Here is a 27660-nt window from a genome sequence, read left to right as displayed (position 1 = left end):
TTTTGCAGATTCACTTGGTGCCATTGGCCTGATCTGCCGCCCTTGGAACAGCAGTCTCTGGCTGGCAGAGACCTACCTTGCAGTGGGTGGTGCTGACAGGAAGTCCAATGTTGGAGGCGATCACCACGGTGAAGGCAGAGGCCAGCTCAATAGTGAAGCCACTGTGGGGGGACAGGAAGACAAAGTCACAGGAGCTCTTTGTGTGGCCTTGCCGACACCCTGTGGCTGCAGCAGACTTGCCAGAACATTCTGTAAGCTGGTTGTGGACTGCTGCCTGCGCCTGATGACCATTAGGAGAACAAGAGACTGTTGCTCACAGCACGGCGTCGGGCTGTGCAGCTGACACCCAGTGACCTTGTTTTCCCAGCATGTTTTCCAACCTGAAGTGTGGAACTGGGTCACAAATTCCTGCTGTGCAGTAAGATGATAAATTACTCATTTCTAAAGGGGCATGGGAAAAACCAGGTTCTCATCTTAAACATGTGAACTTATTATGAAAGTAATCTCCAGGTTTTCTTCAATCCAGTCTTCTAAAACAACCTTTTGTTAAAATGGATTTTAAGGATGGGGAATTGAAAATTAGAAACAGAAGGAAACAGGAATCCCTAATCTGTTTAAAAAAGAAACACAGAGAAAAAGTATTCTGTAAGCTAAGATCTGCTATTTAACCATCTCCACATCCAAAAGGCTACAAAGTAGAATGACTAAATGTGACGCTTCAGACCCCACTTAAAACAGCAGAGGTGCATGTCCTAAAAGTCCTGGGGGATGACAGGTTTCAGGCCCTGAAAATTTGGAGGGAAAGGCAGGTGCCACATTTTAGAGTTTGTGTTCCCCAAAGGTCAAAGGTTTGGTTCCTAGGTGGTGTTCTTCGAGGTGATAGAAGCTTTAAGAGGGGGTGTCTGGGTCAGTGGGGGGTATGTCTTTGAGGGGTGCAAACGTGGCTAGAGTTTTGGCGAAAGGCAGGCCTCAGCTTTGCACCCGTGTTTTGCACTTGCTTGCTAGACCTCACACTGCATTTAGAACAGCAGTGTGGATAGACTGGGAACTACAGTAGTCTCCTAGTTTTCCCTCCTGCTCTGCTTCGGTGTCTTCCTGCCTTTGTCCTGGTGCCAGTGTAGACAGCAGCAGGGAGGTACTGTGAGGAAGGGAGGGGCTGTCGCCTACAGAAGGGCAGCACAGGAAGACTGTGCAGTGAGGCCTGTCGTCTTGAGTCTCACCTGGACGGTGTGATTGGAGTGAGGTCCCTCCCCATGGTCTGTATCACTCTTCTCCCCCAAACCCAGAGACCGGTACAAATCCCGACTCCTCCATAGAAGAGCAGCCAGACTGGAGTAGCAGCTTCTTGCATAACTCCACCTTGCTCGTAGATCAGCCACAGAGCCACGAGGGGGCCAATAGCATTGCTGGCAAAAGGAAAGAGAAAAAGGAGAATCGTACATAGGCACGCACGGCACTACACGCAATGTACAGTGATGTCTCAGCTTTGAAAACTAGCTCATCATATTGTACTTGTAGCCTGTTTGTATAATCTAGATGACTTGGCCATCTTAACCCTTTTAGGTAGAGCTAAGTAGTGTTAAGTATAATTTCATGGTTGTGAAAAGATATTCTTAAAAAAAAATCATGGAGTAAATCAAACAACCAAGCTACTTTTCCCTTCCCCCTTTTTCTCAAATGCCTTTCCACTTCCACTGCTGTCTCTACTGCTTCTGATCCCAGCTCCTCAAGAGAGTCAGTCCTGACACTGTGCGATCGCAGACACCATTGATGACACGGAGTCTTACAACTGTCCCAGAAGCTGGGCATTGTCCCTCGGCTAAGGCTAAGGCCACGTGCTGCTTAGACTTGCAAGTCCTTTCCCCACCAGACACTACTGTTCCCCAGGCCACTAGCAGCTGGCCAGAGCTTTGACATGTGGGTTTGTAGTGGTTCTTCCAGATCTAGCCCCTGCCCTGGTTTGCACAGCTACATAGGCAGAGTGTGGATTGAGGGGCAGCGTGGATTGGCTTCCAAGTCAGCTCTGCTCTAGCTGTGTGGCTCTGGGTGGGGAACTCCCCATTTCTTAGCTTTGGGTTCATCGCTAAGGACACCACTTAGCTAGCTCAGAGGGTTTGTCCCAAAGAAGATTAAGGTAAATTGCAAATGGTTCCACACTGAGTCCTGACATGTACTTGGTAAGCCTCTCCCCAGATGACTGTTGTTAGATCATTATTTCTAGAATCTGGCTCTTTATCAGATGACACTGTTTTAAAAGGCTTGACGACAGCTCCTGAGCTGTAAGCAGCTGCTCTGTTGTCTTAGGTGGCAGCTGGGTCTGGGAACTGTGCGCTTTGCAAATGCTTTTCTGATCTCTTTAGCCAGAGTTTCAGCTCCTGAAGGTTCATAGAGGGAGAGCCCTCGGCTTCATCACACTGAGAGCTGCACAGCGAGACTCCTGCTGGGCAGCCCTTCTGGGAGTCCCCAGGCTATCCCAGCACTATAGGCACCCCAAGGCAGTGGCCTGCCCAGGAGTCCCCACAGCACTCCTGCGCATGCCCACAGGACGCTATGATGTTGTTTATTAGTACGGTGTCACTAGTGTTTCTGGGGACAGTGACAAGTACTGGATGGGGACCATGTGGCACTGGGCCTGTCTTATAAGGGTGGGGGGAGCAGCAGGGAAACTGTCTTACTTATCTTACAGGGGTTAAAACCAAAAGGACAGGATTGTTTTTGTTGTTACATGACTTCCCACATTCTAGCAAGCAGGGTCCGTGGCACTCCAGCCCCATCCCAAAGACGTTAAGTACACGACACTTCCTCTCCGTGATGTGCCTATGCGTGTATCCATGCTGCGCACACGCCTGTCACTCATCTTTCTAGGTGTGGAAACTTAGACGCTGACAAGTGCTGTATCTTTTCTGTGATGGCTGGAGAGGCACGAGTGCTGCCATGTCACTGCTAAGCCGGTTCCTGGACAGGTCTTCTGACTGCTGGCTTGCCACATCTTCCTCTTGTCTCCCTCTCTCTCCATGAAGCTACAGGGCTCAGGGTGTGCACTGAACACTTGCCCTGCCTCTTTCTGCTTTCCACACCCCCAGGACTTCTACCGAGCAGCGCTGCCTTTGAGCCCTTATCTGTGCCCAGCCTCCTCACTCCCAGCCTCAGAGGTACCCAGCTGGCTGCTAACTTGGCTCTCACTCAGATATCACCAGTGTCTTCAGGTTTATGTCTGGTCTAAGCTAACTGCTTAACCCCCAACCAGCCCTTTCTGGGTTGTACTTGCCAGTGTGGCAACTCATGCTCAGATTTGCTAGAGCCAAGATTGAGGGACTCCTCTTTTCATAGCTATGTCTAATTCAGTGGTTCTCAGCCTGCGGGCCTGTCACGGAGTCGCCTAAGACCATCTGTGTATTAGATATTTATATTATGATTTATTGTAACAGCAGCAAAATTACAAGTTATGAAGTAGCAACAAAAATAATTTTATATGGAGGTCACCACAACATGAGGAATGGCACTGAGGAGGGTCACAGCATTAGGAAGGTTGAGAACCACTAGTCTTAACTGCTTATCAACTCTATTGTCCCACATTCAAACTAAAATATCGAGACCCTGGCTACTGTATTGCTGTCTGCCTCAGAGGCTTGCTTCTCCTTTCGGATCCCTGTTAGCAACATCCTACCTGCTCCCCATCCCCTCAGGACAGTCACAGACTAAGGCCTGTCTGCCCTCCCAGTGGCTCCCTCTTCTCTCATGAGTAAAAATTTCCGAAAATCTATTTCCTAAAAATTTAAAAGTACAGGGCTGGAGAGATGGCTCCAAGGTTAAGAGCTCTGACTGCTCTTCCAAGGAACAGAGGTTCAGTTCCCAGCATCCACATGGCAGCTCCCAACCGTCTGTAACTCCAAGATCTGACACCCTCACACAGACTTACATGCAGGCAAAACACCAATGCACATTTTTTAAAAAATTTAAAAGTACTTATTTAAGTGTCAATTTTCCTGATATATATGTCTGTGTACCATGTGCGTGCTAGGTGCCCATGGAGGCCATAAGAGGGCACTGGATCCCCTGCAACTGGAGGTAAGGACGGTTGTGAGCCACCATGTGGGAGCTGGGACCTGAACACAGGTCCTCTACAAGAGTGACGGTTGCTCTTAACTGCTGAGCCATCTCCCCAGCCACTGAAAAACTTATTTTTAGACAGGGTCTGGCTGCACTGCCCAGGCCAGTCTTGCATTCCTGGGATCAAGCACATGTCCTGTCTTGGGCTGCAGAGTTGTCCGGACTCCAGCTGCACATCACTTTGCCTCATGTTCCTACATGAGCGGACCGTGACTCCACTCAGTCTCCACTTTCCCCTGTCCAGGGTTTCCTGCTCTTTGCAGAGGAGTCTAGGCAGACTCCACAGCACCCTCTGTGCCTTCTGTTTGCTCAGCCTGCAACGGTCAAATGGTTGCTTCCCTCAACCCTTTCAGACCCTGCTCAGTGAGCATCCCCCTGCAGCTAGCTCACCTACCACTGCAACCCCCTTTCTCCTCTTTAGTGCACCCTGTGGTGCCTGCATGCGCCCCCCTCTGCCCAGCACATAATAGACCCTTACTGTGTATGAGCTGAAAGAGTAAAGATACTCACCTCACGTCATTGCCACCGTGAGCAAAGGACCCAAAGCAGGCGGTGAGGACCTGTAGGAAGTGGAACAGCAGGTGCACCTCTGCAGTGTCCTTCTCCTCCTTCTCTTCTTCCGTGGGGTCCTCGTGAGGCTGGTCGGGATCAGCCAGCTCCGAGGCCAGCCTCATTTCCACACCACCCTCTTCAGCCTCAATCTCCGCCTCCGCTACCGCGTTGCAGTAGCTGGAGTAGCTGTCGTAACGAAGCCTCTTCTTGGAATAGGACACGGTGTCGCCCACTAGCTTCTCACTGTCCTCGGGGGCAGAAGAGGCGTCCGTGGCTCTGAAGGTGGTGTGCACTGGCATGCCACAGATCGCCGCCGTGTAGCAGGTGTAGCTGTTGTTCCTCCGAAGCAGCCTGTAGTTGTTTTCCTGAGCTGGCTTCTCCTCAGAGCCCTTGTCTACATGGATTTTGTGCAGCAAGTCTTTGTAGAGCCCCGAGTCTTTGTGTACAGTGTGATAAACATGACCATCATTCCTCATGTGACCCTCAAAGCCGAACGTGCCATTGGAGATGGGTGACTTGGCAGAGCCATGTGTCATGGAAAGTGCCCGTCCTGCAAGTAATTTAGGTGTTTATTTCGGGTGGGGGTACGCCACGCAGTAGAAGATCACATGCTTAGCATGCACAAGGCCCTGGGTTGGGTCCTTGTCCATCAAAACAGTAAAACAACATGAAATTTGGGGACGCTTTTGTACCCGTGCTCAGCCTGGCTGGCCACCTCCTGAGGAGGTCTTCCCATGTTGTACCTGCGCTCCCCAAGTTAGCCTTACCATAGGAAACCCTGGGGTGGTTCCCTGTTGATGTGCCTTCTGAGGCCCCGACAACCTCCCCAGCCAGGCTAGTGAGGGGGACAGCGCTGTCATCACTGGCTTTGGCACCAGGGAGCTCCTTAAAGACGGGGGACTCTGCTTCCTGGACTTTCCTGAGGCTTTCGTCAGAGGTGCGGGACAAAGCGCTCTCCTTTTCTAATTTGCCTAGAGAAAAAGAGAAAATAAGCGCAGCTTTGGGAAATGTGTTCTTTTTCTTTTAAAAGTATATTTAAGATGTGACTATATCTCTTTTTACTTTAGTATTTATCTTGGAAACAAAACATTACAGCTATACTGAAGAAATAAAGTAGAAATGTCAATCAAAGATCTTGAAGACAGCTACTGAGTTGCTGGTGGAGACTTACGCCTGAGTTACTACTACAACCAAAACCAAGAAAAGACAGCTAAATTTGATCACCCAAGTCTCTCCCAGGGTTGATGATCTATAAACCTATAAACATACAATCTTCTAGATAGACTAGCCTCAGAGTAATATTGGTCTCAGATTTCTTTTGTCATAACAGAGTCTATGAGATAAGTAAACCCCTTTTCCTCAAAAGGAACAAAGAGATTCTCTTTACTAAAGAACAAAACAACCAAACAAGAACAAAAACAAACAAACAAACAAAAACCCCAAAAATATCCTGTAGTTACACACAGTTGTGAACTGCTATGTGGGTGCTGGGAACCAAACCCTTGTCCTTTGCAAGAGCAGTAAGTGCTCTTAACCTTGGAGGCATTTCTCCGCTCCTTTGTTATTCTGTGGATCTGTGAAGCTGGAGGCATTGGACTCTCCTGGGACAGGAGTTACAGGCATTTGTGAGCTGCTCAATGTGGATGCTGGGACTCAACATTGAACTTGGGTCCTCTGAAAGAGCAGCACATGCTCGTAATTGCTGAGCCATCTCTTCAGACCATAGCATTTCTTAGTTTTAAAGTTCGTGTGCAGTAAGCTGACTATGCATGTGTGTATGACCCAGAGTCTATAGAGTGGCAGCTCTACAACGGGGATGGAAGGAGTCCCCAAGTCCCCAATGTACTCCTGGCAGTCAGGCCCTCTGCCCTGAGACAACTATTTATTTTAGCTTCGGCCTTCCAGTTGTGTATTTTCCAGCAAGTCTTCTAGATGCAGTGTGCTCCTCAGCACGCTCTGTGCCACTTGTCCATGCTGCTACAGAAGCAGCAGTCAGTCCTTGTTACTGTCCAGCACTGGAGAGTGGAAGCACGGCTTCATTTGTCCCCTGGATAATCTGTGTGGGGATGGGGTCCATTCTGGGTAATCTGTAGGCGGGGGTTCCGTTCTGGATATCTGTGGGAGGGAGAATTTCCGTTCTGGGTGACACCAATAAAGGTGCTATAAGCAGATTTTTGTGAGAATTTAGGTTTTTATTTCTCTGGGGAAATGGCTCAAGGAATGTTCATGGCCACTGCATATGTATCTTGAGCCACTCTATTCTCAACACTGGTGCCTGAAGGGTCTGGCTGTTTGCTGCTGATGCTTTCTTGTTTTTGTTTTTGTTTTCCTTTTCCCAGTCAGCATGGTCAGCGGTCAAGTAGCTGTGAGGTGATGTCTCATGCGCATTCTATTCTGTATTCCTCGATTGTTAGTGACGCTGAGCCTTGCATGGGTGTATGTGTCATTTATAGCTTTACTCTGGTGAATTGTGGGTTTGGGTATTTTTGCTTTATCTGGAGAGACAGCTCAGAGGTTAAGAGTGAGCACTGCTCTTCCAGAAGACCCCCATTTGGTTCCCAGCACTCACTCTGGGTGGTTTACAGATAGCCTCTAATCCCAGCTGCAGGGTTATCTGACAGCTTTGACCTCTATGGGCCTCTGGACGCACATGCACAAATTCCCACAGTGAGACACATATGTATACATGATTAAAAATAATAAAAATACATTTAAAAATATTTTGTTCATGTTTTACCTGAATTAAAAAAAATTCTTAACATACTTTCATGATACAAAGTTTCCCTTAATCATATTTTTTTCACAGAGCAAGTTTTCAATGTTTATGCTGTAGAATTTGTAAATTTCTTCTATGGACCCTGTTAGGTGTCACAGACAAAGCTCTTTGTTTAACAAAGATTATACAAGTTCTTATGTCCCCCAAATATTTTTAAATTTATATTTATGGTACACTTTGAGTTAATTTTTAAGTAGGGCATAACATTTATAGTACTTTAAAATTATTGTTTTAATCAATTAAACAGTCAATTAATTTTGTTTAGGGTGTCATGTAGCTCAGGTTGGCTTTAAACTTACTATGTAGCTGGGATTTTAATTAAACTTATCTTCTATCTACAAATCAGTTTGGGAAGAACCAACACCTTGGCTACACCGAGTTCCCTCTTCATTTATCTTAGTGCTTCTGAGCACAGGTTTTAAACTGAGACGCGCCCACACTGAAATACGCTCTAAGGATTCAGGCTATTTCACTTGGGCTGGTTGGGCGTTTAACTTTAGCTACTCCTGACACAATGTGCGATCTTATATGGCAATTGTTTGCATTTCCCCAAAGATGGATGTTTCCTATCAAGCCTCAGAACCTGGCTGTATTTGCCAACTTAGAATTAGTGTGGATTAAGTGTGGGAACAAATACTAATGCTCAAGTAGATCACCAATTACCACGGAACTATAGGAGCCAGAGACAGACGTGGTGAGCTGGAGGCCGGAGCTGGCGTCCCGTGTCATCCACTTCCAGGTCTTCGGTTCTTAAGGATGTGTGTTTGTTTACATGTGAAGCGTGAGGAATAAAGAACAGCTTTGTAGTTTGGAAGAATAAAAACCTGCTTACCTGCTATTTTCCTCTTCATCCATGGACACACGAACAGCCACACAAAGAAGGCGAAGAGCAGAGCGACGCCGAAGGAAATGAGCGCTATGGCCCACACAGGCAGCGACAGACCCAGCACTGGGAAACAGAGCGAACAGCGGGGTTGGTACTGGGAAAGCCCCCGGTAGCAGTTTATCTTCTGATCCTCCATGCTAAAACAGGCCACCTGGGTTTTGTACTTAACAAAAATCTCAAGGAAATGAAACCAAACCAAACACGTTGCGCACCTGGGGCAGACAGGATTGTGTTTAAGATGAACTGTGGCCTTGTGAATTTCTGCTTGTTAGGAGTTAATTATTAAAATGCTACCGCTTTGGCACCGTCAGCCTATGTACAATTTCTGTATATAGGTTGTGTCAGTTATCTAAGCCGATTGGGCAAATTCAACACTCCCCATCCTGTCCTGAGCCTGCCCCTCCCACTAGTGGGAAATGGTGGCTCTGTGGACACTGCAGGCTTGTGCTGTGTTTCCGGTTCTTTGCTCACTAGCCAGAGCTCTGCTTTAAACATGTGTGGTCACATTCATTAACCTCTTTAAAAGTCAGCTTAGAAATAACACAAACTCTGGGTATGGTAGTGAGTGCCTATAATACCAGAACAGGGGCAGCAAAGGCTTGAGGATTACTACATTAATGATTTGGGGGTGTTTCATAAAACAAAACACCCCAAACCAAAACAAAATCCCCAAACCAAACAAATGAAAAACCTTACATAAGTAAAAGTTTGTTTAAAGGACATCACCCTTCCTCAAAATGTCTATTTATTTAGGGTTTTTTGAGACACGCTTGTTTCTCTGTGTAACAGCCCTGGCTGTCCTGGACTCACTCTGTAGATCAGGCTGGCCTCAAACTCAGAGATCCGCCTGCCTCTGCCTCCCAAATGTTGGGATTGAAGGCGTGCGCCACCATGCCTGGCTCAGTAGTAGTAGAATGAGTGTGTGTATGTGTGCACATGGGTGCACGCACGCTGAGGTGTTGGAGCCTCCTGGAGCTGAAGTTACAGGAGTGTGCTGGCTAGTTTTATGTAAACTTGACACAAGCTAGTATCATCTGCAAGGAGGGAAGCTCAGCTAAGAAAATGCCTCCGTAAGATAGGCTGCAGGCAGGCAAACCTCTAGGGCATTTTCTTAATTGGTGGTTGATGGAGGAGCCCCCAGCTCATGGTGGGTGGTGCCACCCCTGAGCAGGTGGTCCTGGGTGCAATAAGAAAGCAGGCTGAGTCGGGTGTGGTGGCGGGCGCCTTTAATCCCAGCACTCGGGAGGCAGAGGCAGGCAGATCGCTGTGAGTTCAAGGCCAGCCTGGTCTACAAAGTGAGTCCAGGACAGTCAAGGCTACACAGAGAAACCCTGTCACGAAATAACAAAAACAAAACAAAAAAACCAAACCAAAACAAAACAAAAAAGGCTGAGGATCAAGCCAGTAAGCAGCAGCCTCCATGGCCTCAGCTCCTGCCTCCAGGTTCCTGCCCTGCTTGATTCCTGTCCTGCCTTCTTTGATGATGACCTGTGATGTGGAGGTGTGAGCAGAAGAAACTCTTTCTTCCACAACTTGTTTTTTGTTCATAATGTTCTCACCACAGCAGTAGAAACCCTGATAAGACAGGGGGCTGTGACATGAGCGTCTGACATGGGTGCTAGGAACTGAACTCAGGTCCCCTGGAAGAGCAGCACAGCTCTTAACTTCTGAGCCATAGCTCCACCTCCTTCCCCAGCACTGTTTCTAATAGTAACAATTTTTAGACCAGCCAATCCATGAGTCACTATTGAGATGTAAAACAGCTATAACATACAGCAATGCACAGAGGAAGCCATATGTGGCTAGAATGAGGCTCTACAGAGATGAGGCCCAATGTTTTCAACCAAGCTGTGGCACTGCTTAGGAAACAACAGTAGTAATGTTGACTGGTCATAAGCTTCCACGAAACTGTGTGAAGCAGACAGTAGTGGGAAGCCAGAGACCTGGACATGTGTTCCAGCCAGGGTGCGTGCACACGCACGCGCGCGCACAAACACACACACTTTTGTATGGATATATATATACACACACATTGAATATTATATATATGTATGTATGTATATATGTCTGGTAACTTTAAAAATGTATACTTAAGAATGCCATTTGTGTAAATTAGAAGCGTTTTTAATTTTGAAAGATAGTTTTACTGATGTTACTTAACTATTTTGTACAAACAAGTTAGCTCCAAGTTACTCAAAGTACTGTTATGCATTTTTATAAGGATAAGAGGCTGCAGAGCGAGCAATAGGCACAAGAGGTCAGAATGAATGCTCGCAAACATTAAAAACAAACCCCAGGTCTCCCTGGCTTGCTTACGGTTAGCAGGTGGCTGCTGAGGTTTAGATATTTACATGGATCTACTCCCAAACTCCAGAGACAGCAGGGAGCCATGGGCTCAGAACCTCCTCGGGCTATGCTATGCTAACTCCCAGCCCAGCCACGAGCAGCTTAAACCATACAAGCTAACTCTACCACTGGGCTATGTGTACCCACAAGACCTGCCTCAAGAAAAAACAGAAACAAAAAATAAAAACAAGGAAAACACTTGAACCAATGTACACACAGAGCAAAATGCTTCTTCTAAATGCAACATTTCGGGCTGCTTCATACACAACAAAATTTGTGACAAAATACTTTGCATTGGATTGTCTTCCTGGTGAGGTTCTCAAACTGTTTCAAATAATTACAACTTCAGGGGGCAGCCAGGCACCACGGCTGTTTCCCACTGTGGCTGGACAAAGTAGGGCACAGCTTGAATGGCTTGTGTGCACTCAGCCAAAAGAGGCTGCCAGGAGCCAGCGATGGGAGCCTGGGACTTGTTTTCAGCTCACACCACTAAATGGTTTTTCATCCCATGCTCCTCTCATTTTCTAAGCAACAAAGACATGATAAATAGTGATTTTGTGCTAACCTCAAACACCGTGGTTCTATTCCAGATCCCCTAAAGAACTGAAACATATTCAAATCATTTAGGGAAGAAATGACAGAACTTTTAATAATTTCATTGCCATTATTTTGTTTTGTATCTCATTTTTTTACATATGATAATCATTAACAGAATCTACAAAAGAAATCAAAGATATTAAAACTAGTAAGGCTTTAGCTCACACCAGGGAGGTGCCCCTCCCTACAATCCTCCTTGTCACTGACTCAATGCAGGTTCCACATTTGGTTTTAATTTTGCAAATGATACATGCTTTAAAAAATAATAATATCAAGATCAAAGTGAAGTGAATGATGCACACATATGAAATGTCCTTGTCACCCTTTCTACTGAGTGCACTTTCCAGGGAAGGGGCTAGATTATTTATTGTTTATCTGTCCAGGCATTTTCTAGGTATGCATAGAGTGTTACCAAGGGTTGGAAGCGTGAGGGTGAAAGAGAGAACACAGGAGGGCCCCTAGCACTAAGAGCCATTTAAAGGGTCACATGAAATGTACTATAGTAGAAGCATCTTTAAAAATACGGGGTGTGTGTGTGTGTGTGTGTGTGTGTGTGTGTGTGTGTAATCTAAATGAAGTCATCACATGATGGGGAAGAAAGAGTCCCCACTGACACCTTCACAGGTGCAAAGAATGGGTTACATCTAAGTGAGCTGTTGGCCAAAGGGCCCTGAGGGAAACACCCCCCCAAATTCAGGCTATTTCCAAGGCTATTGGCTGCACAAATTAATGGTAAGGCCCTATTGCTGAAGATAATATCGCACATCTCACTGAACACGAAGAAGATGAGCTGGGTAGAACTAGAACTTTCCCCTGCTACTAGTGTTCATGGAACAGGAAAGTACTCTGCATCCTAGCAGAGGAGAAAGGCAAACCCCAACCCAGCTGCGAAACCTGTCATTTACAATGGCGACCTACCTGTACGAGATGCTGGGGTGCAACCATGGCATAAAAGTTGTGGGAATAACCAGCCACTATCTGATTGCGTTGAAATCCCACCTCATGAGATGGAACTCACGCCTGATACTGCGTGGGTGATCAAGACCCTGAGACTAGATAGGCCATGGGCCTAGGAGAAAACCAAATAGTATTAATTTGCTAAAAGAACATAGCAATAAATGACTTCAAATGGCATCCTGCTATACCTATGGAACAGGGCCTCCCCCATCCGCCCACAGCAGATGGGGACTCACACAGAGACCACAGCTGGACCATGTGTAGCCAGTAAGAGACCGTGGAACGCTCAATCTTTTTTTTTTTTTTTTTTTTTTTTTTTTGGTTTTTCAAGACAGGGTCTCTCTGTGTTAGCCTTGGCTGTCCTGAACTCGCTTTGTAGACCAGGCTGGGGAACACTCAATCTTAAATGGGATGTCTCCATCAAACCTCTTACCTCAGGGCAGATATCTATGTGGAAGAGGAGGTGGAAAGACTGTAAAAGCCAGAGGGGACTGATGATACCAAGGAAACTGTGTCTTCCAGACATGACGGGACTGACACACCTATGAATTCACAGAGACAGTGACGGCATGAACAGTACTGAGAGGGAGAAGTGGACACAACCTCCCATCCCAACTAGGCACCTATCTCCAACTGACAACCACTAGCCAAGGAAAAATTAGTTTTCTTCAGTGGAGTCTCACACGTAAGGGAGCAGTCATGCCCAGCAAATGGCCAACTCAAAATGAACTCAATGGTTTATGTAATTTTCTTGGTCTCTTTGTTTGGAGATATTTTATCTTACTGGTCTTTTGTTTGTATATGATGGTTTTTTATTTGTGTGTGTGTGTGTTTGCCTTTTATTATGTTGTTTTATTCAGGTTTGTTTGTTTGCCTGTATGGGAGAGAGAGAGAGAGAGAGAGCGAGAGACAGACAGACAGACACAGAAAGAGAGAGAGACAGACACACAGAGAGACAGACAGAGAGAGAGACAGACAGACACACAGAGACAGACAGACAGAGAGCTTGGAATTGGATGGGTTGGGAAGTGGGGAGCACTTGAGAGATGAGGGAGAGGAAACCATAATCAGAATATATTGTCTGTACAAATTTTCAATTTAGAAAAAAAAAAAGTTCATTCTCATTGGGAGTGGAGACCATACCTTTTAATTTAGCATTCAGGAGGCTGAGGTAAGTCGATCTCTGAGCTTTAGAGGCCAGCCTGGTCTATACAGTGAATTCCAGGCCAGCCAGGGCTACACTTAAGAACTCATTTATATAAAAGTATTTTTTCATTTAACAGAAGCATAACTATACTACATATTCTATTCTGTGCTTTCATCTGTCATGTAACACTGTATCATGGGTACTGCCCCACAGTAATACACATGCATTCACATATGTGCACATCTAAATTGCATACACACTTACCTGTTTTTTGCTATACTTACTCAATAGAAAGTGAAGCCATTATGTATTGTTTTATTTTAGATCAAAAGTTGGAAAACTTAAGAAAATGAGTCACACTCTTGAAAAAAAAAAAACAGTACTTTTTAATTTGTTCTATAGTTGGAATTTGAAAAATACAGCAGCAGCTTTCTCAAACCAGGCTGCGCTTGTAAATATTTTTAGGGGGAAAAAAAGAATAAGTGCAAAAAACTTTTCTTTGAACCTAGCCCTTGATGGCAGCTGGGGCCAACCTCGCCTCCAGTGCTAGCCGCAGCCAGTGCAGTCTCTGCTTCTCCACAGCCTGGATGCCACAGTCAACCATGGAACCCAGACTTCCCGAAGAGGAAGTCTTCTTACAAGCGCTGTGGGGGCCTGGTGGGTTCTAGAGAGCTGGCTTCCTTTGGCTTGGACAAGAAGCTGCTAGAACTGGAAGGGGTGGAGGAAAAAGAGGGAGAAGAGGAAGCAGAGAAGGAAAAGGAGAGGAAAAGGAGAGGATGGGGAAGAGGAGAAAGGTGGGAACGGTGGGTTGTGTGCGTGCTGCTGTGGCAGCTAGCCTCAAGAGCAGGCTTTCTCTAGAAAAGCCAGAAACCAGGCTGGGCTACGTCTGAGGATTCATGTGCCAATAGAAAGGAGCGAGCAGGGCCAGATATATGGCTCGGGTGTGTGTGTGTGTAAAAGTACTTGCTGTGCAACCTGCATCCCGTGCTGGAACCCACATTAAAAAAAAGCAGATGTAGTGACAGACATCTGCAATCCCACAGTCCTACAGCAGAGAGGTGTGCGGTGGAGGAGGCAGGACAACTACCAGACGCTCCTGGGCCAGCTGGCCTGGAGTAGCTATGCAAGGGCGGAAACAAGAGAAGCCTTGGAAGGTGACTCCTGAAAGTTGTCCTCTGACTGTCACATGCATGCTATGTGTCCCTGAAAGAGAGGGAGGGGGAGAGAGGGGGAGAGAGAGGGGGAAGAAGAGGGAGAGCCTCTCTCTACCTCTCTCTCTACCCCCCTCTCTCCCCACAAATGGAGTTAGGATTCCCTAGTCAGCCTTTTTAAGAGGCCCCAGCACTTGAGAGCTATCATAAAGAAGCACTGTTTGTGGCAGAAGTGGTGACTAGTTAGGTTTGGTTCACACCTGTGGCCCAGGTCACTCAGAAAGATCATTTAATCACAGAAATTCTGGAACAGCCTAGGCCACATAGCATGATACTGTCTCAAAAGAGAAAGACAAAAAAGTACCTAGTGTTACAAGCCCTGAGCTGTCACATGAGGCCCCTGTGGAAACCCAGACTGCAGAGCACCAGGCCAGCACGACAGCAATCTGCTTTTCTGCTGTGACCACATGTGATGCTGATGCAGCTAGCCTGTGGCCCTCACTGTACTTTATTCTTTTTCTGTCCTCTATTCTTGCTCTTTAGTTTTTCCCAATGTCAGAAGACAGCTGTCATTTTATCATAAAACTTTTAGTTCCTTTACATCTGCCTGACTTGGCATCTCTTCTTGCTCTTTATCCATCTTTTCACTACATATTTACTGTATATTTGCTAAGAGAACCATCTTGCTGGTACTGTGGGTCATTCTGGGGAAATGAGACTATATGGTGATGAGATATTGAATGTGAGGGCTTCCCGGTTGTGAGAAACAGATCATAGAAATCTATGGAGCTGATCTTTAGATTCATCTGAAGATGGGAAACAGACAAGCACAGCTAAGGACCAGCATTCCCATCAGGCTCCTAGTCCAGGACCCAGTGTCTCAATGACCACATTCTGCTGATGTATGGCAGCTTAAGTAACCTGGCACATACGGGATATAACAAATTATTTCTTCTAAATTCTCTTAATATACCTCCCAATACTTCTGATAGCCTAGCTCTATAAATGCTCTATGCTTAGTGCTCAGAAGCACATCTATCAGTAGGAATGTTAAGAGTCTGTACAAGGATTTGCTGATTATTTGTCAATTGTCCCAATACCAGCCAGAGTTGGTATCTCAGGTGGGCAACTGTTCAGGCAAGAATATACCCAAAGACCAGGTGTAGAAGTACACACATTAACCTCAGCACTTGGGAGGCAGAGGCAGGTGGATCTCTGTGAGTTAGTCTAGTCTACATAATGAATTCCAGGACACCCAGGGATATTCAGAGAGAATGTGTCTCAAAAAACAAATCAAAACAAAAACAAACTAACAAAAAATCCACAAATAAGTAAAGACAATCACAGTCTGTTTCTTAACGGGACACATGGTGGAGCAGGGCACTTCCCACAGTGCCTGGCATATGATAAACTCAGTATATGTCAGGGCCCATTGTATTACCCACAGTCATTATTAGTCTTGTTTGTTTGTTTGTTTTAGCTACAGTGTGACAGCAAGTCATATGCTATCCTGCCTTCTTATTTTCCCCACTTTTGTGTGTAGATATTCTCACGTCAGGTTTCTGCAGGGCTCCCAACACCTGTGTGATGCAGCCATCTCCTGACCCTCTGTGGTATCAGAACATGTTCTAAGACTGACTCCGAGAGCTTCAGTCGGCTGCTAGGGCAGCACAGCTGGGTAACGGCTGAATGGAACTTCACTTAACTCAAAAGCCTGTTGGTTCTGTATTTCATGTATCACCTTGGTATTTAATACAGGGAAATACATTTATTATTATTTTTTTACTATTCTACAATGACTGTGAACAACGCTTTTTACTATTAGCCAACCCCAACCCCAGCTCCAAGGCAAGCCATGCTGTTAATTATGATGCACCTTCCTGTCGACCTAAGATTCCATGGAGGGGATCTTACCTGGTGCTCCTGTGTACATGATGGAAAAGACATTTATTGCAATAGTTGCAGCGTAGAACAGAGGGAGTGCCCGCAGACCATTCGGAACAGGGTCCTCCTGTATGACAATGAGTGAAGTGGGAGGTCAGCTGAGAACACCTGGTAGCAACACAATCAAAATGACATGAGTGCTGGTTACAGGACGGTAATGTGGTGTGGTGCTGGGGGCTGCTGCCTTGGCTGAGGCCATCTTTTCCTCACAGATGCAGGTTCAGCAAGCCCACATCTGTGGCCAGCGTACACAAGAGAGTGCTAGAGTCATGTGAGCTGATGTCAGACTTAGAGACAGAAAACTGGTAAGGGAAGCCCATGCCTCAGGTCCCATGGTTTGGCCATGACTTCTTCCAAACTTACCATGCTTTCTTCTCTGGCTGAGATCAGCTTTGTGCCCAGCAGTCTACCTGCAACAATTACTCCTAGACTCCACCCTCCAAGGGTTCTAGAGAGGCAAGTGCTAGCCACCACAGCACTGATGGTATACTTTATATGACCCTATGGCTAGACACGTTTCAGCTTTATTAAAATATATAAAGGCAGGGTTGGAGAGGTGGCTTAGCTGTTAAGAGCACTAGCTGCTCTCCCAGGGGATCTGGGTTTGATTCCCAGCCCCCACACGGCAGCTCACAATGATCTCTAACTCCAGTTCTAGGGGAGCCAATGCCTTGCGTGGACACCTGGCACACATGTGCTACACAGACATGCTTATAGGCAAAACACCCATGTATGTTAAGTTTAAGAAGAGAGACTATATTTCCTTCAGGGACTGACGGCAAGATGGTGCAGAAGATAAAACGCTCGGTGTTTGGTAATAGTGCTCTAGTTGTTTCTAGAACTCCTGTGAGGAGAGAACTGACTCCTCAGAGCTGTCCCTTGACCTCCACATGCATGGTCTGCCTCACATGCCCCATACACAATAGTAATAAATCAATTACATAAAGCCAGCATTGTCACATGTGCTGTGATTTACCAGTTCTGTTTATAAGGTATAGTGCTCAACCGTCAGCTTCTGAACGTCAACAAGAACTCAGGGCTCCTTATGTAACGGCTGCTTAGCTGTACTTCTGGCCTTTGGCCATAGCACTCTCTTGGTATACCCACAAGAATGGCACTGTGTGTGTTTGAGATGAACTTGTACCTCAGAGGTTATTAGAATGTTATTTTTTTAAAAAGCTTTATTATTTTTGCTCTAGTGTATGGCTGGGTGTCTTGCAGGCAGGCATCACAGGGATGCAGCGCCCAAGGAGGTCAGAAGAGGGCCTTGGAACCCTGCAGCTGGAGTTCCAGATGGTTGTGAGCTGTAATGTGGATGCTGGGAACAGAACCTGGAGCTTCAGCAAGAGCCATCTCTCCAGCCTCTAAAAATGCTATTTTAAGCAAATCTATAAAAGATTTCTGAAGGAATAATGTAGGCTAGAAAGACATCAAAGCAGAACTAGTGCAGAGTTGCTACTCAAACATTTCAAAAAGTGATTGATCTCTAAAATATAGCCTGATGCACTTATGTGAATGTGTCACCTGTTAAAAATCAAAGGAAAATGAGACATAAACACTGAAGTGAGCTGTGGGGGCATGAGGAGGTGAAGACCGGTTCAGAGATACGACTTTGAAATGCAAACACAAAACACATGAGGGATGCTTGTGGGTTGGTGCAGCTCAAAAAAACACTCTGGGGTGCCTCCAGTCTCCACCGCACTGCTCCAAAGGCTCGTGGCGAAGGATAGCCAAGCCTACAGAATGTAAAAGAGAGACAGCAAATGTGTGTGAGCTCTAGACTGGCCAGGGAGGTGTAAGAGAGGCAAACATGAAAACAGATAAATGACTGAGCTGGAGGAAGTGGCGAGGCATACAAAGCTAGCATGGCACCTGAGATGTGCCACGCAAGGTGCCCCAACTGAACTGACAATGGGAGAACACAGGTGCTTTTTGTCACTGGCTTTAGAAGATGCATTTTTTACTTGGGAGCCGTTGGGTAGGACTCCCACCCAGTAAGTGCTGAAGGTGGACAGTCACAAGCCAAGGGGCTCCTTGATACTGTTCTGTCCTCTCTCTCTTCCTCCCTCCTACCCATCCATTTCATCCAAAACCTGGCATGTTCTCGCCCCACCCCCAAGTTCTCAGACATTCTGTTCTTGTTGAAAGTGATACAGAGCATCCATGCGAGTAAACAGGAAGGTTGAGGTGGAATGGGATGTTTTAAACATGCAGTGAGCCAGGCTGGGTAGTAGTAATGATAGCTGGCCCAGGCTGTGGATGGTGTTTTTAGAAAAACTGAGCACTTTGCATTGAAGTTGGGCAATGGGTCAATTTCAGGTGGATGGGGGCTTGGGTGAGGGGAGGCGGAGTTGGCTTGGGTAGGGTGCAGTGTGCTGGGCTGGAGTGAGTTGAGGTGAGGTTGTCTGGGCTGGGGTGGGGGTGGGGCTATTGTTTGATAGGGTAATGGTGGCTGGGGTGGGGTGCACTTGAGTGGTAGTTGAGGTAGTGGTCTGGGGTGGTGGGTGGTGTGTCTCATGTGCCAGGGGAGTGTTAACACAACAGTTCTTTTGTAGCATTATCTGTGGAAATTCTAAAAGGCCCAAGGAGAGATGACCATTTTTAAAAAATCTTTTAAGAAAGAATTGATTTGAATCTTGTCGCTCTTCAAAAGTGGGCATTTTTCTCTTTTCTTTTCTTGTTCTACTCTTTACAAACACACACTGCTCAGGCTCAATAGATCTGTTTCTGGGTTCTCTGAATGAACATATTTACAATGAGGCCCAGGAAGAGATGAATAATAACACAATAACAGAACTATTATGACTATATATGTGTATAGTACAGTTATATAAATGATTTCTCTTTCAAGATACCGTATTTACCATACTTCCTCTTCTTCCTCTACTGATGATGTGAAATGGCACAGTCCCTGTGTGATGAGCTGAAGGGAGGGCAATGATGTAGCACTGGGCTTCTACATAAGAATTTCTTCAACACAAATGATACAGTAACAGAGATGGCTAAGAGGAATCAGCAGTGGGTATCAGATACAACACGGATAGGCTGGACAAAGGAAAGGTCACATCCTCTGCTGGGTGGTATTGGATGGGATGAGATGTCATCACATTACTGCATGGCATGCATTGTAAAACTGGCACATTCTTTATTTGTGGAATTTTCCATTTAAAATTTCAGACCCTATCTGGCCATGTTTCTAACTGAAAGTAGCAGAAAGTGGAACTGTGAGTAGGGAAGACAAGCACATAACACAACCACTGGCTATTATGCTTTAAGGGCTGGTGAGACAGCTCGGTTGGTATAAGTGTCTTGTGTGCATGCCTGATAGCCCAAGTTCAATTCCTGGAAACCAGATATAAGTAGAGACAACTGACTCCACAAAGTTGTTCTCTGACTTGTGCACATGTGCCCTCTAACCACACGTATGTACACACATAATAGTAATGAATTAAATAAAGTTAAAAATGATAGGCTTTATAGGTTAGTATTTCTGTAAGTCAGCCAAGTGCACAAGGATGAATCAAAGAGCTAACAAATGTGATGCATATTATATAATATGGAATATCATTCACCCATAAATGGATGGCATCCTGTCACTTGCCAGCACCATAGACAGCACTAGAAGACACCATGTGATATGAAGTAGGACAGGGTAGAAAGACACGTGCTGCACGGGCTTATCTGCAGAACAGGAGTCAACCATGTACAAGTACAGCAGAGTGAAGGTCACTGCAACTGGGCCAGGGACAGAGAAGGGAAGCATAAAGGAAAGATGGGTAATGACGAAAGAAATATAGTTCAAGGGGGAAGTGGGTTGCTCTAAGTTGGATCCTGTATGTCCCCTAAAGGCACTAAGAGGATGTGGAAACTTTTCAGAGATGGGGCATAGTGGGCTGACTAGGCTGGGGGTCGGAGGGCTGGAACCAGACAGAGTGGTGACATAACCAAGGAGCCCAAAACGGAGCTCCGATTCAGGATGGGCTGGGCTACCACTGGCTCAAAGAGAAAGAGACAAATAACGATGGGTTGAAAGCTTGGGAATCCTGGCCCCAAATAACCTTCTTCCTAGTAAGTTGTTTGTTGTAGGCATTTTATCCCAGTGATGGGAAGCCCTTCTAATGGGACTCACTACATAGATCGGGCCGGCCTTGAACTCACAGAAACCTACCTGCCTGCCTCTATTTTGGGAGTGCTGAGAGTAAAGGCTCATGCCACCGTGGCCAGCAAATTCTATTTCAATGTTTTGTTTTGTTTTTTTTTAAGACAAATCTCTGTGTTTTCTTTCTCTTATCTTCTTAAATTAAGGCAGTGTTTGTTCATTTTAAAAAATGGAAAAACACCTATGCTGGCTAGTTTTACATCAACTTGATACAAGTTACAGTCAGCTGAGAGGGGAGAACCTTCGTAAGGTCAGACTGTAGGCAAGCCTGTAGGGCATTTTCTAAATTAGTGATTGATGGGGGAGGGCCCAGCCCATTGTGGGTGGTGTCATTGCTAGGCTGGTGCTTCTGGTCTATAAGAAAGCAGGCTGAGCCGGGCGTGGTGGCGCATACCTTTAATCCCGGCACTCAGGAGGCAGAGGCAGGCGGATCACTGTGAGTTTGAGGCCAGCCTGGTCTACAAAGTGAGTCCAGGACAGCCAAGGCTACACTGAGAAACCCTGTCTCAAAAAACCGAGAGAGAGAGAGAGAGAGAGAGAGAGAGAGAGAGAGAGAGCGCAAGTTGAACAAGCCATGAGATGCCAGCCAGTAAGCAGCACCCTCCATGGCCTCTGCATCAGCTCCTGCCTCCAGGTTCCTACCCTGCTTGAGTTCCTGTCCTGACTCCTCAGGGATGCACTGTGACCTGGAACTGTAAGTGTGACAAGCCCTTCCCCCCATATTGTTATGGTCATGGGCCCATCAGTGCCCATCGCAGCTGTGGTCACCCTGACTAGGGAGTAAGAAGGGTATCCAGTTGATTTTCATTGATGATTCCATTTCAAAATCTTCACACTTATTCTTTTATATTCTGTATAAAAACCATTATGATCACCTTTCATTTTTGAGGTCTGATCCCAGTTTCTTGGAGTACAGGCTAAGGAACTAACAGACCCGCAGAGCAGCACTCGTGTGCTAGGTCCTAGAGTGTCTCGGCCCTTCACTGAGGCTTCTGAGCACTCACGCGAGCCTCGGCAATGAAGACCGGTTCCCCCACCGCCCTACTGTCGCTAGTCTCTGCTGAGTGGTACCGGAACTAGTTACGACATTCGTGAGAAACAAAGGCAGAAGGAGCCGCCTCACTTACCTTTGTTAAGATGAACATTCTAATTAGTACAAACAGCACACCAGACATGAAGCCAGAGAGGAGCGGGGATATAAACCAGGAGGCAACTGAATGATGAAAGAGAACAGCCCGTGAATGTCGAGGCTCACGCCCAAGTACATTTAAACAACACAATGAGAAGCAATGCATCACGTGCATTAACACACAGCACCGGAACTCTCTGCCGCACGTCAGAGCTCAGGAAGCCCACGCTCACGTACAGCTCTCCTCAGGCACAAACACACGCACATAGAGCTGGTTACACTACTAGGTTACTGAGGTTTCCATCTACCAAGTGCTAGCCGTGGTTTATAGATTAGGGCCGTCTAAGCAAGTGGTTCTCAACCTGGGGGTCGCAACCCCTTTCGCATATCAGATACCCTGCGTCTCAGATAGTTACATTTCGATTCATAACAGTAGCAAAATTACAGTTATAAAGTAGCAACGAAAATAATTTTACAGTTGGGGATCACCGTGAGATGAGGAACTGTATTAAAGGGTCGCAGCATTAGGAGGGTTGAGAATCACTGATCTAAGGCACTGACTTGCTTCTAGTAATACATGTGGAGTCCGCTGTCCCAACAGCAAGGGTTACATCTAAGTCACGTTGTATTTCTTTTAGTCACATCCAGCTTGGCTCTGTCATTCCTGACACCTAATGACTAGAAACCTCTAGTGTTAGCCTCCAGCAGGGGCTTCCAAGGTCTGCCTGCCCTGAGAAACCACCTGGGTGTCTTGAGACATCCATGATGCTCTGGCCCCAACACTAGGATTCTGGAGGTGCAGAACAAGATTAGGGTGTGGACACCTCAATTGCTCCTTCAGGTTGTTCTAACGGGCCAGAGTTGAGAGCTGAGTTTCCAGAGGTGTGGGACATAAGGTGATTTTCATGGTGGCCTTGCCCATGATTAGCAGGCCAGGATTCCATTATGACTTCCTAAGGCTTTGATGGTTCTGGGAACAATGACCACCCCACATGACAGGGGTGGCACTGTCCATTCGGAGTGGACCCCCAAGAGGGGCCATCACTAGCTAAGTGTAGATGGACCCCGGCAGTGCTTCCTCCAGGGGGCAGACCTGACCATGCCCACTGACTCTTGGAGTTAAGGCTTTGTCTTCCTTAGGGCTAGAGTAGTCTTCCTCAGACCCCTATGCTGCTTTCAGTGAAGTACATTTCTCCACTTTTTGGCAAGAACAAATAAGATGTTGATTTTCAAAGCTAGATGATGCTGTAATTTTCCCCTCTGAGACAAGGTTTCTTTGTGTAGCCCTGGCTATCCTGGACTCACTTCGTGGACCAGGCTGGCCTCGAACTCACAGTGATCCACCTGCTTCTGTCTCCCTGAGTAAAAGAGTGGAGTTAAAATTGACACGTAACTGAACTTGCTCCGTTAACAGAAACTGTAAAGGGAAATGTATTACCTACCAGTACAATACAGGCAGGTCTAAACCTTAGCATTTGAAGGAAAAACACTACAGAAGTAACTCCTGGTAGCACTTGCTCTAGGAGAGGCAGACTTTACTTGCTAAGGGTAAAAGAAGATAGCAATTACCAATCTTGACCAGTTCCATCCACTGCACGCCTTTTGTACCAATGGCCACAAGTGAGAATCCTATGGTGGAGCCGACTATGCAGTGAGTCCCTGAGATCGGGAGCCTCAGGAACGATGCGATCAACTGCCAAACAGCTGAACCTGTGGGTGGGAAGATGAATTAAAGCAGTGCCTCTGCTCCCAGATTGTTTCCTCACAAAGTGCTAATCACTTTGTAATTACTCAAGGTGATTAGCAGCTATCACGTGAGGGTGAGGTGTCAACCGATGGGTCTGTTCTGCGTGAAATCTGCCCACACTAAGCAAGAAATTGAAACTACATGCAATAAAAAATTTTTTTAAAGAATATATGAGGAGGAAGTTTTGTTCTGTGGTGTAGTCTGCAGTGAGGCAAGCTGGAGATGGCCTTCGCTGTTAGTCAGCCCACGTGAGAGAGAATAACATGCTGCAATGCCCACTGACGTTTGCCTCGTGTGTGAAAACTAACTGAGGCAGTTAACCTGACACTGGGCACCTGCTCTCAGATCGCGCTTACAACACTGGGAGCTCTGAGTTTGGCCCTGTGTTCTAGGCTCAGTGTTTTCTGGGCCACAGGTCACCACAGACATTTCCATAAGCGGCTCACATATGGCAGGGAGCACCGAGCGTATCAGCCGTGAGACACTCCTTTCAGCAGCAGTCGCTGAAAAGGGCAAACAGAACAGAAGGCAACAAAAGGGCTAAGCTGATAAAGTGGACTATTACTTTAGTAATCCCAAATGTTAACTCTGCAAATCAGGTTGCCTGGCAGCGGCAGTGTCCTTAAGCAGCCCCCTGGCCTTTTCTTCAAAGATATCTGAGTGGCAGGAGGGTCATCTAAGGCCACATAGGTCCTAATGTGTGAGGCAAAGTAGACAGCTGCTGCAGCAAAGGCCAGGCTTGCTGACCTCTGAGCTGAGGTTGGGTGTGGCGTCGTCTCTCAAGGGTGTGTTGAGTGAAGGAGGAGTCGTGCATGTGTCGCCATAAGGTGGCAAGTCTTCAGGGTAGCACCTGACTTTCCCTGCTCAGTTAGTTCCCTGGGCCCCACCTCTGTGCCCGAGGTCAGCAGCAACCGGCTGTCTTACACATACAATCACAGCTAGGATCAGGTTTCCTAGCCCAGAACTGTAATGGAAGAGTGTTAACTTTATGGTTTTTTATAGTATTCATGTAAAGCTAAGTAGTGATGTAGGCAGAGGCTCTGACCCACCCTGTCGCACCTGGACTGCATTTTCCTTCCTGAGAGCAGCCATTGTTTTTCTTGCTGACTTTATAAATTACAATGAGAGGTGGGGGTCATGGGAAAAAGGACGAGAGGGGGACAGAGTGAAGGGGCAGCACATGGGGCCTGTTTGCAAGGGGGCAGGCAGCAGGCAGGAGCCACCTCACCCTTGGGGACTGCTGAAGGGTTAGGGCCACCTGCATGTCCAGAAGAAAACTGAAGAAAGACACTGTAACAGGAGGTAACGACATCATACATGGAGGAAAGAGACCAAGAGAAACAGGGACAATGGGGGACAGGCTTCTCTGAGGGACAAAGCAGTGTCTGGATGATTAAGGGGAGGGCAAACAGAAGTGTGGGGGCACAGGGAGGGTGCGGGCTGGGTGTGAGTAAAGGTAGGGTGCCGAGTGAGAACAGGAAGCGAAGGGTGAGGAGGCTGGACAGCTCTTGGCGGTTTGCCTGTCAGCGTGGGCACTTCCGTGAGGCGGTGGCGGGCTTTGAATTCTCAGGTGGTTGCATGCATTGGTAGCCTCTTATGAAGTGCGCTGATGGGCCGAGCAAGGGACTTATCTCTGCCAAACTGCAGCAGAGTAGAGTGAAACGGAATGGACAGAATGAAGGGAGAGGGTGGACGGAGAAGACAAAGCGAGAGCGGGAGAGAAGCACCGGAGCTGGGATCAGCAGGATGAAAACACTGAGGGTCCAGGGCTCTCAAGAGACCCAGCTTTGGTTTTGGTCAGTGACAGTGACACTGACATCTTAAGCCCACAACCCCCCCCCCCCCCCCTTGTAAGGAATTCAGGTTTTGAAGTCTGGACAAGTCCTACCAATTCCCAACCGAATGAGCTTTGAAATTCATCTAACCCACAAACCAAAAAGGAAAGAGCAGCAGCAACCACCACCCCCAAACAAAACCAGAAAAGAGAGGAACCCGAAGGAACCATGCTATTCAGACAAACCCTCAAATTGCCTTGGTAAACCCAAATTCTAGCTGAGGTAAAAACAAATCCTTTACTCTTTGAACAAGGAGCCAGAGGCCAAGGGTGGGGAAAGAGGGACCTGGACAAGCTGCACTGACTGCAGGTCAGCGGTAGGACGCCACGCTCGGCCCAGGGGGCGCTCGGCCCAGGGGGCGCTTGGTGTGGAGGCAGAGCAGACCTTTGAGCAGCAGAGCCTCACCCTCTGAAGGCTCAACAGGAGCAAGAGCCTCCACTGAGGACAGACTCTGCTGGTTTTCCTTTATCCTTTCTATATTATTACTGTTCAATACCTGTTTCTCACAGGACCTTAATGCAGCGGCTCGCAACCTTCCTAAGGCTGCGACCCTTTACTACAGCCATGCTGTGGTGACCCCCAACCATAAAATCATTTTCATTGCTACTTCATAACTGTAATTTCATTACTGCTATGAGTCGTAGTGTAAGGTCTGTGTTTTCTGATAGTCTTATGCGACCCCTGTGAAACGGCTATTCAACTCCAAAGGGGTTGTGACCTACAGGTTGGCAACTGCTGCCTTAATGAGAAAAAAAATCAATTTTAGTTGACTATAGTGAAGTTATAGATTAAATTGTAAGCTAAACCCACAAAAGTTAAATTAATCAACCACCCACTCCCACCCGAGTACTGGAGATTGCCAAGGCCTGGCACATGATAAGAACAGATCCTACTGCTGAGCCACATTCCCAGCTCCCCAAATACACTGCATACTACCATTATTTTCTGTAGTACTAGGGGTTGCCCTTAGGGCCTCACGCACGCGAGGCAAGCAGTCTAGCCCAGAGGCGCACATTCAATCCCCTAAATACTGTCATATGATACCTACATTTTTGAAACATTCTCATACATGATTTTAAAAAGTTAGGAAAAAATATAAATCCATTTTCAGGGCTGGTTATAGGTAAAAATGTAAAGCACAGTGACTGATGTGTGTGTGTGTGTGTGTGTGTGTGTGTGTGTATGAGTGAGTCAGTGTATTCTTTCATAACTTTAGCATATCCATAAAACAATAAATCAATATTTTACAAGTGGTAACTTGAGGCCCAAGTATATGTTTAAAGTGGCAAAAATGCTGAGAAAAATAGATGCTTCCTTGTAAAAATAATAAAGTACAGGCAATGAAAAATTGTACAGCAAACACAAAGAATTAAACCAGTTATTGAAACAAAGGCTCCACTCATGGAAATGGCAGTGGTGGCAGGCGAGGTGAGCAGGCGGGCGCACGCCCCATTGGTGCGGAGATTAGGCTACTCACCGACCATGGCACTCACTTCCCCAGCCATCAGTGTCTCCACCGTCTTGTTGTAGTGGTTTACGTCAATGATGCCTTTCCGGATAGTCTCTCCTACTTTCGCTCCCAATAGGACAGAGCCAGTGGTTTCAAATATTGACGCCAAAATGCATGCCTGTCTCAAGGTCACCACACCAGAGCCCACCGCGGTTCCAAAGGAGTTGGCCACGTCATTTGCACCAACTGAAAATGCCAGGATGAAAGCAATAATAAAACCCAAAATGACCATCCACAGATACCCATCCATGGCCATTTTGGAAGATGGACTCTGGGGGTACTTTTCTTTCACAGAAATATTTTAAATAAACAAAATTTGAGGTTGTAACTTTGGGAGGCCAAGAGTTCTTGTAAACAGTGAGTCTGCTCTGAAAAGTGCTGGACAATGCTGAAGTCTGAAGAAAATGTTAACCGCTGGTTTTTAAACTACTGTCAGTACAGTTCATTTGGTCACGTTCAGTCAGTGGCACAGCACATTCCATATTTTTTCTTGCAGTCTGGGAAATCTGTGATCTTTCATCCTATAACAAGAAGAAAAACAAAAGAAACTCAATCACTGTGAGTACCTGTAATAGTTCTTCCAGAAGTGAACTGTTTAAAGCCAGCTTATAGGATCCATCTCAGGCACGGGACAGATCTGACCACAGAGCAATCCAAAGAACATCAGCCCCTCCTCCAAACCAACCAAAAACACAAGGTAAAATACAAAGCTGGCTTCTAAATTGTTTAATAATGACAGACGACGGGATGCCGTGTTAGGTGAAGTGCCGTATGCAGTTTAAAAAATGTATTTGGTTATCGTTTTCAGAGAACA

General features: G+C 46.5%; 1 protein-coding gene across 1 annotated transcript in view; it reads right to left on the bottom strand.

The window, feature by feature from the left end:
* Positions 1-27363, bottom strand: part of Slc20a2 (solute carrier family 20 member 2) — a 32410-nt gene extending 5047 nt beyond the window's left edge. Inside the window, exons 1-9 of the mRNA XM_051169526.1 lie at positions 26814-27363; positions 23324-23464; positions 21753-21838; positions 16437-16533; positions 8271-8387; positions 5430-5633; positions 4621-5212; positions 1221-1406; positions 77-161 (exon numbers count right to left, since the gene is read on the bottom strand). Coding sequence (XP_051025483.1) covers positions 77-161; positions 1221-1406; positions 4621-5212; positions 5430-5633; positions 8271-8387; positions 16437-16533; positions 21753-21838; positions 23324-23464; positions 26814-27102 — 1797 coding nt within the window. The 5' untranslated portion in view covers positions 27103-27363. The remainder of the gene's footprint in view (positions 1-76; positions 162-1220; positions 1407-4620; positions 5213-5429; positions 5634-8270; positions 8388-16436; positions 16534-21752; positions 21839-23323; positions 23465-26813) is intronic.
* Positions 27364-27660: the final 297 nt, after the last annotated feature.

Source organism: Acomys russatus, chromosome 27, assembly GCF_903995435.1.
Source record: "Acomys russatus chromosome 27, mAcoRus1.1, whole genome shotgun sequence".
Taxonomy (NCBI): domain Eukaryota; kingdom Metazoa; phylum Chordata; class Mammalia; order Rodentia; family Muridae; genus Acomys; species Acomys russatus.
This window is presented reverse-complemented; position numbering and strand designations above follow the sequence as displayed.